The sequence below is a fragment of the Etheostoma cragini genome, chromosome 19, assembly GCF_013103735.1.
Source record: "Etheostoma cragini isolate CJK2018 chromosome 19, CSU_Ecrag_1.0, whole genome shotgun sequence".
Lineage (NCBI taxonomy): Eukaryota > Metazoa > Chordata > Actinopteri > Perciformes > Percidae > Etheostoma > Etheostoma cragini.
The window spans coordinates 17,307,688-17,319,943 of NC_048425.1; the positions used below are offsets into that span (position 1 = coordinate 17,307,688).

Below are 12,256 nucleotides of genomic sequence, written 5' to 3' on the forward strand. Positions count from 1 at the left end.
TAAAGAGACTTCAGATACAGTATTAGGGGACCACTAAGGTCTATATAAAGAGACTTTAGATACAGTATTAGGGGACCATTAAGACCTGTATGTAAAAGCATCACCATGTCATGGGACCTTTATACCAGTAATAAAGCACTTCTTATTTAATAATGTTTTTATAGTTGGTGATACCATCTCATTGACATATTCATGTTGCTTTTATTTTATTTTTAAGCTTCCTATACTCACTTTGTGGAAGACTTCTCCTGATTGGTTGCCCTGAACTACCCAGCTAGGTTTGGCTAGCCATCCTTTTTCTGAAGTGTAATGTTGGTCCAGGGCACGAGGTGGCGCCAAGGTATTAAAAAGCAAAAAAGGGTGAGGCCAAGGAAAAGATAAACATGTCTTCCTGTTATATGAGGACTCTATTCAATGCTGGATGTGGATTTAGTGTGAATATAGATTATGGTAGGCTGGGTTGGTTATATTCAAAGGGTGCTTGAACTGAGAGCTGATAATTCCAGTGAATATGTTGGTAGTGCTATAAATAAAGGGTAACACTGGCTAGGTATCCTCTGCTGTGGTGCCTAGAACACACAGGCAGCACTGTAGTACAGCACCATGGACAGGGGTTGTGTGGGATGATCCACATTGCAGCTTTATTTCTCAAGTCAGTGCTGCAGATTGAGCCCTATTCATCGCTTCTGTCTCTGGATTACAGGATTTATTATATAGAGGTGGTGGAGGTCCTGGTACTTGGATTTTAGGTCCTAAAGTGCCTCTAATGTATCATACAACCTAGACACTTCACCAAACATCTGTAATATTTGCAAATAGCAATGGTTAGCATGTTCAGATAGCATGCCTTTGCTGCAGTCTGGTACAGATCCCGTACCTCAGCCTTCATTCAGTTTGAGAATTTTCATGATTTAAAGCGCAAATCCTTGAGGAATAAATTACTTATGTGTTTTTCCGTGTGTATTTATGTGAGTGTGTGTATGGCACGGATTGTACCACTTCAGACGTGCTAACAGGGAAGCCTAAAGACACTGATTGGAGTCCAGGTTTCCCCCCTTTGACTCCTGCAAGTGTGGTACAGCCCTTGCTGTTTTTCCAAAAAGCAGTCACGGATGCTCGTATCCCCCTCCCACAAATGGTTTCCTCCGGCTCCTCCCTCACCCTGCTTTCTATAATCCCCACACACCCCTACCCCTTCCCCACATGATGAATGGCGAGTCTACATCAGAGACTTCCCAGGTTCCCAACGCATCCCTAGCTACCTCCACCGCCCGAGCGGTAAAGGGAGGGGAGGAGCTCTCTCCTTGCCTCTCTGTCTCTGAAAGGCTTCTCTGCCTTTCCATTGGTCTCCTATCGTACCCCTTGGTGGCGTGTACTGGCCCTCCCCTCTTCTCTCTCTCTCTCTTACTCTCTCTATTCCTGTCTCAGATGCAGTTACCCTGGCAGCAGGAAGGGAGGCTTTACAGGCACTCACACTATGCTTGGGTGGAGAGAGCTAGTGGCTTAGAGGACCAGGATTTCTTCTCTACCTCCATCCTTTTCCCACTGTCATCTTCTTGTGGTGATTTGTGCTTTGGCACACAAAAGAAAGGCACCTTGCGAGGTGGTGGGGGGGCTTATTTCCTCGGCTGACTGGCGTCTTTGCCAGTGAGACGAGCATTCGTGAGGATTACTGAAAGTGATTTAAAAGCTAGTTTTATTCGCGTGGGAAGAGTGAGAGGGCAGCCATGGCTCACGCCGCGGCTCACATTAAGAAGGCCAGGTCCGAGATGGATCCGCCTCCGGACCTGAAGGCTCTGGAGAAAGCTAAAGAAAGGAAGAGGCGTTCCCGGGAACGGGCTGAACGCAAGCGCAAGGTACCGGGCAGACTTACTGGAATCACCCACCTATTCATCCCTTCCCCACTCTATGTGACCAATCAGTGTTTTACTGGTTACTTCATCCCACTTCCAGTCATCCCTTCACCTTCTCATCATCAAAGTGTCACTTCACCTTGGCTAAACAGAGAAGACTCCATCAGTGTCCATTATCAAGGAATGCGGAAGAGTTTGCGGAACTGCAATCACGATCAGACTATCTGTGTCCTAATTACTATTTCTACTTCTTCTACTCAGTAATTACCATGCAAGGCAGCTGGACTTTCGCGATATCTTGAGATCACGCGAAATCCCAGGATCCCATATCACACAAAAGTCCATCTAGTCAGGCATCGAGTAATGCATGTGCGATCGAACAGCAGTGAACCGAACCAATCGGTGTCTCACACGGGTCTGTGTAACAAAACACCTGGCGTGTGAAAAAGAGTGTAAAGGGTCGGTGTGGCAACACTCTTTTTTAGCACTCTATTACACAACACTGAAGACCGTTGAACTGTGTTCTGTGATCACTGCCATCAGTCTATTGACACCCGCAAAAAACCACAAGAATCACAAATCCCAGTGAGCTGTGATTCCATCAGGACACGGCCGGAGGGATTGCACCCTGCTTGATCCCTGTTCTCATGCCATTATGTACACGGCTGAAGAATCTTCCTCTATCCCTCCTTCATTCCACTCCTCATTCTGTGATTTTGTGCCTGCCAGAGTTGTAGAAATGACCAAGTCATCAATCACTCAATCAGTGTTCGAACTCCTACCTTCCCTGGGTGGGCACCTTCATAATAACACACTCCTTGTATAGGGAAATTCCTACACCTACGCATAGCAGTCTCTGGTGCATTGCTAGGCTGCGCAGTGTGTATTTTTCCTATTTGCTCATCTAAACACAACATCCTACTGTTTTGGATGCATTGGTGAGTGTAGTGCTGAGAGATGGTGGGTGACGTCACATTGGATGCTTTACTCGAACAAACCACTTTAGGTATTTGCACGATTTTGTGCAGGATGACTTTAGGAGCGCTCCGTAAATCAACGCACAATCGTTTGTATTGACACAATGATCCGTTTCTTTATTGCATATCTGCAAGAGCAACATGAATAATCTTGTTTTAAACATAGAGAAAGAACGTTTGTCTCACAAAATGGGGTTGAAAAATCTAGTCATACACACACTACATGTAGAATTTAGATAAAGAACATGATAAAGAGTTTATCATCAGCATCATTTGAATATAGGTGTCAGCATGATTATAAATGACATGCATGTGAAGAGGTATAAATCAAAAATAAGTGTAATGGCTTCAACAATAGCAGGACATGCTGTTTTTGGCCGCATAGGTACATAGGTATTTTGCATCGCACTGTTGGGAAAGTTATGCGAATTGCTGAATTTATTTTGAAGAATAATAGGCCTCCCTGTCATATTCTAACAAAAAGAGACCATTAGGAGGTTTTTAGCTGGGATCACTGCATACTACTGTAGTAGTGGAAATGGAGAATGGCGTGATGAAATCTTGGTGAATGGGCATCCCTGTTGAATTTCAGACAAGTGATATCCAGACAAGTCAAGTTGTACATTCCATATGATTATAAGATATAGTGCAGCATCGAAGAAATACTCTACGCAAAGAAGGAGTTGTTTGACTCAATAGCTAGTCTTGGCTGGAACAAATATGTGCATCATAAACTGTCCGGTTTCTACAAATGAATGCACACCTTCCAAGCAAATAAAGTAGCAAACTACCCGTCGCCATGGTGTTAAGATACTATAACAATGATAGTTTTTTATAGGCTCCACGTGAAGAAAATGGCATTGTCTTTACATATTGATGGATTTCTTTAATTCTGCCTGGCTATTGTGGGCCATGCCAGAACTGGCCAAAACTGGCTAACTCACACTCGGAGGGTAAAAGAGGATTCGATATTTCATAAAACCGAAGTAGCCTTTCTGATTTTTGACACATTTGTAACAGAGTGTCAGCTTGATGTAGCACATGCTGGCATTGTGTGATGGGGAAATTGAGGATAATAGTACTGTTTAATGACCCCCAGTGGGAAAATTACAATTTACACTTATTAGTAATCAAAGACTACACACAGGCCTAAAATACACACACACACATGCTCAAATGGAGAGTGAGCTGGTTGCCAGTACCCTGAGTGGCATCTCTCCAGCTACCACTCCACACTCTGGTCCAGACTGGGACTTGAACCAGCAACTCCCCGGATCCCGACCCAACTCCCTACAAACTGAGCTCCTGCCCCCGTAGGATGATATTAGAAAAGCATATTTGGGAACGTTATCCAATCTGAGTGAAACAGCTGGCATCTGGCACAGAGCTGTGGATAGGATAAAGAAAAAAAAGAACCAATCACAGTCGTTTTTGGGGCGACGCAATGGGGGTGGCCGGGCAAAATAGTCTTGGGAAAGAACTTGTCTTGGTAGAATACGTAAGTAGATTTCCAACCCTCAAATATTTTTTAAAGAAGTTAACTGTTCATAAAATACGCAAGCTATTTAAATGAGCTGATACTTGGTTAATCATAATTTGCTCTTGCCTGTGTGTTGCTGTATCTTTGCAATCATTCCCAGAAAGAAAGAATAGCATTTTTGGCGTGTCGCTTTCGATCCTGAAGCTTTATCCTGGAAATGCACTACCGTTGATGCATACTAAGTGATGGGTAATGGTTCTGATGCAGAACATCATTTGGCATCAAAATAACATCTTTCAAAACTAAAGCCTATCCCTGACCTTTGGATGTGTTTGGATGAAGAGCTGCTGTGTTGTTAGTGTTTTCTCTGTTCCCTCCCTGCTCTGCCCGTGGGATTATCACATGGGATTACTGGTGTGCTCTCTCTGTTTCTGTCCCCACACACACACACACACACACACAGACACACACACACACACACACACACACCTAAAAGTGATTAATAGATTCATTTTGGTGGATTGTCCTGCAGGGCCGGAGGGCAGACATTTACATCACATAAACATCCACACTGCTAACCAGTTTTATCACCAGTGGTCAGGCCCTGCTGGAATCTATTAACCCCATGTAAATGGCACTTAGTGGATATCAGAGGGCTTGGCATGGACAAAGCATGGCTAATGTTGTTATGAAATACATGCAACATGTGGACTTATTATTGTATATCCTCTCAAACACGTCATCATGGCTGCAGGGTAAATTCATCTGTGTCTGTGTGTTACATGCTAAGAGGTCATCTGGCCCAGGTCTGTAAATGCTTTAAATGCTTAGACTTTAATTCTGTTGTTCAAAATTTTACTTTTTTTGTATTATTATTAGGATAAACCCCTTGAGATGCATCATATTGTTTAAAAAAAAAAACGATTGCAGGCAATGTTGGCCAAAGTTTTATTGATATTATACTATCTTACGGTTTTTCACCTGCGTAGAAGACACTATCGTCTACATACAACATGAACTTGTAGTCTTATTAAGGCAGTTTTGAGAGTTAAGAAAGAAACATAATTTACCTTAAAGGTCCCATGGCATGAAAATATCACTTTACGAGATTTTTTAACATTATTTAAAGTTCCCCCCAGCCTGCCTATGGCCCCCCAGAGACAAGGAATGATGACAGGTGTAACCCGAGCCCTGGGTATCCTCCTCTGCCTTTGAGAAAATGAAAGCTCAAATGGGCCGATCTGGAATCTTGCTCCTTATGAGGTCATAAGGGACCACTAAGGTCTATATAAAAGAGACACTTCAGATACAGTATTAGGGGACCACTAAGGTCTTTATAAAAGAGACTTCAGATGCAGTATTAGGGGACCACTAAGGTCAATATAAAAGAGACTTCAGATACAGTATTAGGGGACCACTAAGGTCTATATAAAAGAGACTTCAGATACAGTATTAGGGACCACTAAGGTCTATATAAAAGAGACTTCAGATACAGTATTGGGGGACCACTAAGGTGTATATAAAGAGACTTCAGATACAGTATTAGGGGACCACTAAGGTCTATATAAAAGAGACTTCAGAGACAGTATTAGGGGACCACTAAGGTCAATATGCAAAGAGAACCAATCCATTATTTTAAATAGGTTGATGAAATGAAAGCTCAAATGGGCCGATCTGGAATCTTGCTCCTTATGAGGTCATAAGGGACCACTAAGGTCTATATAAAAGAGACACTTCAGATACAGTATTAGGGGACCACTAAGGTCTTTATAAAAGAGACTTCAGATGCAGTATTAGGGGACCACTAAGGTCAATATAAAAGAGACTTCAGATACAGTATTAGGGGACCACTAAGGTCTATATAAAAGAGACTTCAGATACAGTATTAGGGACCACTAAGGTCTATATAAAAGAGACTTCAGATACAGTATTGGGGGACCACTAAGGTGTATATAAAGAGACTTCAGATACAGTATTAGGGGACCACTAAGGTCTATATAAAAGAGACTTCAGAGACAGTATTAGGGGACCACTAAGGTCAATATGCAAAGAGAACCAATCCATTATTTTAAACAGGTTGATATTAGAGACTGTCATTAATTAGTATTAATATCTATTATTATCACTGTTGATGTTAATGGAAACTCAACATTTACTCCATTTTAACAGCAAAACCTTATCAGTAACACAGTCCTCATTCAACCAGTACAACAGTTGTAACAACAGTTGAAACAACAGCATTCTGCTCTTTTTTTTAAGAGACACACTACAATGAACAAATTATTGTAATTATAAACTTGTGTTTTGCCCCCATTTTTTCAAAGACCTTTTCTATGTGCACAAAAGGCTTATTTCTCTCAAATGTTTTTCACAAATCTGTCTAAATATCTGTGTTAGTGAGCACTTCTCCATTGCCGAGAGAATCCATCCACCTCCCAGGTGTGGCATATCAAGATGCTGATTTGACAGCAGGATTAATGCACGAATGTGAATCTCTCTCTCTCTTTCTCTCTCTCCCTCTCTCTCTGAGTGGCAAAATATTCACATTCAATGGTGTCTGGACCTTCGGAGAGATGTTCTCCCCACAAATGAATCCTATTAAATATGACTATCAAATAGTATTGATCAAAGACATGTTCAGGTACCTAAATCACAGATTTGACTCTTTCCCCAGATGAGAAATAATGTCCCGAGGCAGAGGATTTATTTGTCACACACTGCCAGCCTCACGTCACAATAAATCTCAATGAAGGTCTCTTGTAGTTTAATGTTCTCCACTGGCATTCTGGAGCGGATGTTGCAGCGTTTCAGTAGCCTCATTACACTGAAACACACCGTGCAATTTCTCCCTTCTCCCCACACCCTAATTTGTAATGCCACTGCAGGTGTGTTCAAGTGACTGTCTGTGAATTGATGAAATAGCCTTTAATAAGACTGGAGAGTTCAATGTTAAATGTGTTTGATCAACACTTCAAGTAGCACATGAGTCTAAAAAGTCAACGGATGTTAATGTGTAATGTAGTCATCCTCGTAACTTAACTACCTCTGGGCTCTAAATGAATTAATTACTGTAGGGCGCAGTGGCATGCACTTAAATATTTGTATGTAGTACTATCCTACATTAGAAGAGACTATCCAATGTTACCTAAATACACAGTAGGCCCCACTGAGATGTACATACTGTATAAATTGGAATACAGGCTTGCTTACTCGAACGCAAAACTTACTTCTTTACTGACTTAGAGTGTGTAAGTCAAAAGGAGAAGTCCACTTTTTTAGTAAGCAAGACATGACAGAATACAAGTTGACAAAAGTACATCATTGATGTTCTTTTTCCCAGCCTTTATAAGCAGCTGGACATTATTTATGCAGGACATTTATTCAGCTAATGTTGGAGTCTCTATTATTTGAGAATTTACAGTATTACAAAATGATATGAATGCACAAAATAGCGCTGTTTTACAAAAAAACAAATCATAACCATCCGCCAGCCATTAAAGGAAAATTGCACAAATGTTGTGTTTGGATACAGCGTAAAAGGATTCGAGCCACATGTGAAAACAAGTATTGAGTTCTACGTTTGAATTGTGAATTCTGACTCTAATCTCAAAATTCGGACTTCGTTCGCAGACTTTTAAAAAACAACCAAAAAAACTTTAAAAATAGTCTCAGAATTCTGATTTCATTCTCAGAATACTAGAAGAATTTTTCAACTTAAAGAAATAATTATTTAGACTTAGATCTTTCACATGTGGCCATTATCCTCTTCCATAGGATGCAATGTCCACCACAAACATGAAAAAAAAAATTGTAAATCCCTTTCAGTAATTAGAAGTCTTGGCCATTATTTAAAGTATTACTACAGTGACTGTTGACTTTGGCCACTTCAAGTTGAATTCAGTTTAATGCAATTGTATAATAATTCTTTTATGTCAAATCATAGCATAAGTTCTCTCAGGACACTTTACAGATAGAACAGGTCTAGACCACACTCTATAATTTACAAAGACCCAACAATTGCCCCCCAAGAGCAAGCATTTAGTGACACAACTGCAAGGAAAAACGTTCTATATCCAGCAACAAAACTTATTTTTTTGTGATTTTAGCTCCATCCACCCTAACTTTAGCTGCTTTCTAAAATGAGCCCGCTGGTTTCTTAACTAGCCCATAGTTACATTGGTTAACTGAGCTAACGTCTCAAGCCTAAGTGTGTGTTTTAGGCTACAGCTAAGGAAAAGTTAGAGTAGCTGTCACGTGTGTTTTGGCCTGGGGTGCACCTCATGTGACCTCTGCACAGCTGATATTGCAGTAGACATTTAAAATGATGTCCATGCTGACATGTGGTGAAGGATGCAGCCACAGAACATTTTAAACCCCTTTACACATTCCTCCTAGAGATCTATGCAGCCAGTGCAGATTAAGATCATACACCCATTATTTCATCTGTTGTCCAGACCATCTGTCTCTCCATTTTGTTATTATTCAGCTCCGAGTTCTTCTTGTCATCTGACAGATCTAAACTAAGACTCTTCATGCATTTGAATGGAGACCGTGTTACGTAAGCTGGTTTAGTCCGTCTCTCTTTGTCAAGTGCGTCTCCTCTGCAGGTATAATACAGCCAGAAAGCTGCAAGGAGTCTAACCCTTCTCTCGATCATGTTTGCTGTCACACTCCCTCCTTCTCTCTGGTTTCCCCCCCCCCCTCCCCCTTGCTGCCGTCTCCAACTGCAGTAAAGCAGGTTGCTGCTAAAGTTGACTAAACCAAATGTATACCAATGCCTCTGTCTCTTTCCACATGTGCAAGGTTTTATAGTAAATATCGGCCAGTCACTTCCACCTACCTAAGATTTCGTCTCCATAGTGCCGACAGCTAAGAACCTGTAAGACCACAAAGATTCAATTTGTTTTAGTAAAATAATTCGCATTTAAAGCAGCACAGCTTTAATCAGTCGGGGATTCAATTCAATTCAGTTTTATTTAAAGTATCATTCATAACAAGAGTTATCTGGAGACAACACAGATAGAGTAGGTCTAGACCACACTATGATTTACAAGGACCAGTAAATCCAGACAGCTAGCTAGACTATCTGTCCAATCTGAGGACTATGGTTACCTGGTCCTCAGATCTCTGCAGGGTAAATCCAGACAGCTAGCTAGACTATCTGTCCAATCTGAGGACTATGGTTACCTGGTCCTCAGATCTCTGCAGGGTCAATCCCGACAGCTAGCTAGACCGATCTCAGTTTTCTGTTGCATGACTAAAACCACCTACACATGTTCCACCAAAACAAGTTCCTTCCCGAGGCTGAGGATCTTAGCCCCGGCGAAGACGATTGTGATTGGTTTAAAGAAATGCCAATAAACCAGAGCAGGTTTTTATCCCAATCCAGGAGCGTAACCTAACCCTAACCCTAACCCTAACCCTAACCCTAACCTAATACATCAAAGAATGTTCCAGTTCATCTGCAGTGTTTAAAGAGAAAGAACCTCTACATCACTTTGACGGCAGGACCGCAGTTGCCTTGACTACGGACCCAGCTTTTTCAACTGGAAACTTCAAATCTTAAAAACGTGTTTGGCTCTCACATTTCATACTTAATTACTTGTCAGACTCACCCAGAAGAGTTGCAATGATACTCCATTCAGAGCCTAATTGTAATGAATTGAACAATAACATACCCCCCCCCCCCGCCTAGTGTCCCTCTTCTCTGGCTCTTTCATTCCCTTTCTCCATCTGAAGTATGACAGGAGAGTGATGGTGTAGGACTAATCCGCTGCAGGGCCCCAGAGCATTAATAATCCATTTGCCATTTTCGCCACGGTTGTTTTTGTTTTTTTTATGGTCAATTGTGTTGTGACATTGTGCATTTACGTATTAACCTTTTACAAAGTTCTGAGTAAATGAACCTCAGCTGGAACATTTCCAGAGCTTTTATTAGGCTTGATATGCAGTTTGCAGATGCAAAATATAATACAAAAGGGATCCTTAATGGGTTTTGCACACACTATTTACTACAGCTCTATGTAAAAGCCGTTAGAAAAGCATGGAGAGGGACACAAATGGACAAATAATCCTGTAGAAATGGCTTGCCAGGCGCACATACACACTGCATGTGTGAGTCATCAGTATGTACTGTCAGTAAAAGCACTATTACGTCCATAAACTTTCATTTTTATACTTATTATTCTAACTTAACTACGTTTAAGTTTGTTGACACAGAGCAGCAGTCCTGAAAAGGTCCCGGCAGTCCCACGTCAAAGTGTCCTTGGCAGGGCTGTCCAGTTCAAGACAAGTCCAAGACCAGGACTATTTGAGACCAAGTCAAGACTGAGTCCAAAAGAATTTGAGTCCAAGTAAAGATCGAGTCCAGGACATAGAAAAAGTCTCATGCATAACATTATCATTATAAGACAATATTTGTGGGTTATTTGTTGATATAACAGCAAAAACAGTGTCACTCAACCCTTCTCCTTATATATAATCTAATTACTATATTATATATAATCTAATCTGACAAAAACATAATGACATAGGATGATACCTCATAATAGCAGCATTAGAAATCATACTGCTACAGTAGGCAACTAAATGACAATATTGCTTTGCCACAGATAGGTAGTTTAGAAAAGACATAATACACATGTATATATATATTCACATAATAAAGAAACCTGGACTCGGTCGAGACCCAAAGCCGCTTTAGGCAAGACCAGTGGCCGAGACCGGGACAAGTCCGAGTCCAAGTACCAGCGAGTCCGAGACAAGTCCAAGACCATAGGAAAACGGTCTTGAGTCCGGACTCGAGTCCAAGTCCGGACTGGAGTACTGCAGCCCCGGTCCTTGTATCTGGCCATGCATACATGTCTGTACATTGACAGCAAAGCTCAAATTAGTTGAACTTTGGCCTCGGAGTGCAAAATCCGGGTGTGACAGCCTGCTCTAGCTCCCTCAGTGGGACAGTTTACTATATTAAAATGTTTTCTTTTTTTTCATCTAGGCCATTCCATCTGGGTTGGTTTGGATGCTGCACTGAAACCCCCCCCTTGGAGCATTACATTATTTAGCTGCTGGCAAAACCACTCGCCTGTCTGTTTTAACATCTAATCTCAGGCCACAGCTGGGTGCTCAGCTGATGCAATACGGGGGGGGGGGGGGATGTTTGTGGTGGAGATGTTAATCACTGCCTCCATGTGTCCACGCTCTCTGTCTGTGTTAAGGCGTGTCACTTTATCTCAATCGTTGGACTACAGTAATCATAAATTAATAAGAAATGATTCAATTAATTTCTGCAGCATGTCCCTTGATGGACAAAAAATTGAATGAGATAAACCTCGGAAGAACATGTGCTTGTCCCCAAAAGACAACTCATTGTTGTGGATTTGGATGCTTTTTGGGTGGAATTTTCACACACACTCCCCCCCACCCCGACACACACACGACGATACATGGATGCTGACCATGTCCCACTGTCAATGCTGAACTGGGATTGGCGAAATCCTGGATTAGAGCATCTATAATCTGGTTGCTATGGCACTACAAGACACGGAACACATCAGACCACTATGTTACGGTGATGTGGACCACAGTAGGGACTGGAAGTGCAGTATAGCAGATGATGGTGTGGCTTAGTTATGCAAGGGGAAAGATCACCCAAAGGAGCTTAGCTTGAGAAGTCCTTTTCGCGGAAGTCAAGATTTAGCTACTTTACGTTTTAGTGAGCACTCATTTTTTGGGAGAATTTGGAGATAATGAGGTGTAACCGTGGATCCGGCTAATTTAAACAGCTGACGTTGCTGTATTGTGTCAACAGTTACCTCCATTCACATGGTTGTGGTGTTAAATACAATAACTATTATCTACATTACATATCCAGGATGCATTTTAATACCAGGTGTAAATTACTTATTTAGAAGCTTTATACTAGCTCTGTTATCTTTCTTATTCGT

The 12,256-nt window shown here is 41.6% G+C and overlaps 1 protein-coding gene across 3 annotated transcripts in view; it reads left to right on the plus strand.

The window, feature by feature from the left end:
- The window catches only part of ank2b (ankyrin 2b, neuronal), a 188,743-nt gene that overhangs the window by 80,239 nt on the left and 96,248 nt on the right, over positions 1–12,256 (plus strand). The window contains exon 1 of one of the 3 annotated variants that reach the window (XM_034856382.1): positions 1,458–1,856. The exons of the other annotated variants lie outside the window; for them this stretch is intronic. Within the exon in view, the coding sequence (XP_034712273.1) occupies positions 1,728–1,856 (129 nt within the window). The 5' untranslated portion in view covers positions 1,458–1,727. Of the gene's footprint in view, positions 1–1,457; positions 1,857–12,256 lie in introns of those variants that run through there. 3 annotated transcript variants of the gene reach the window in all.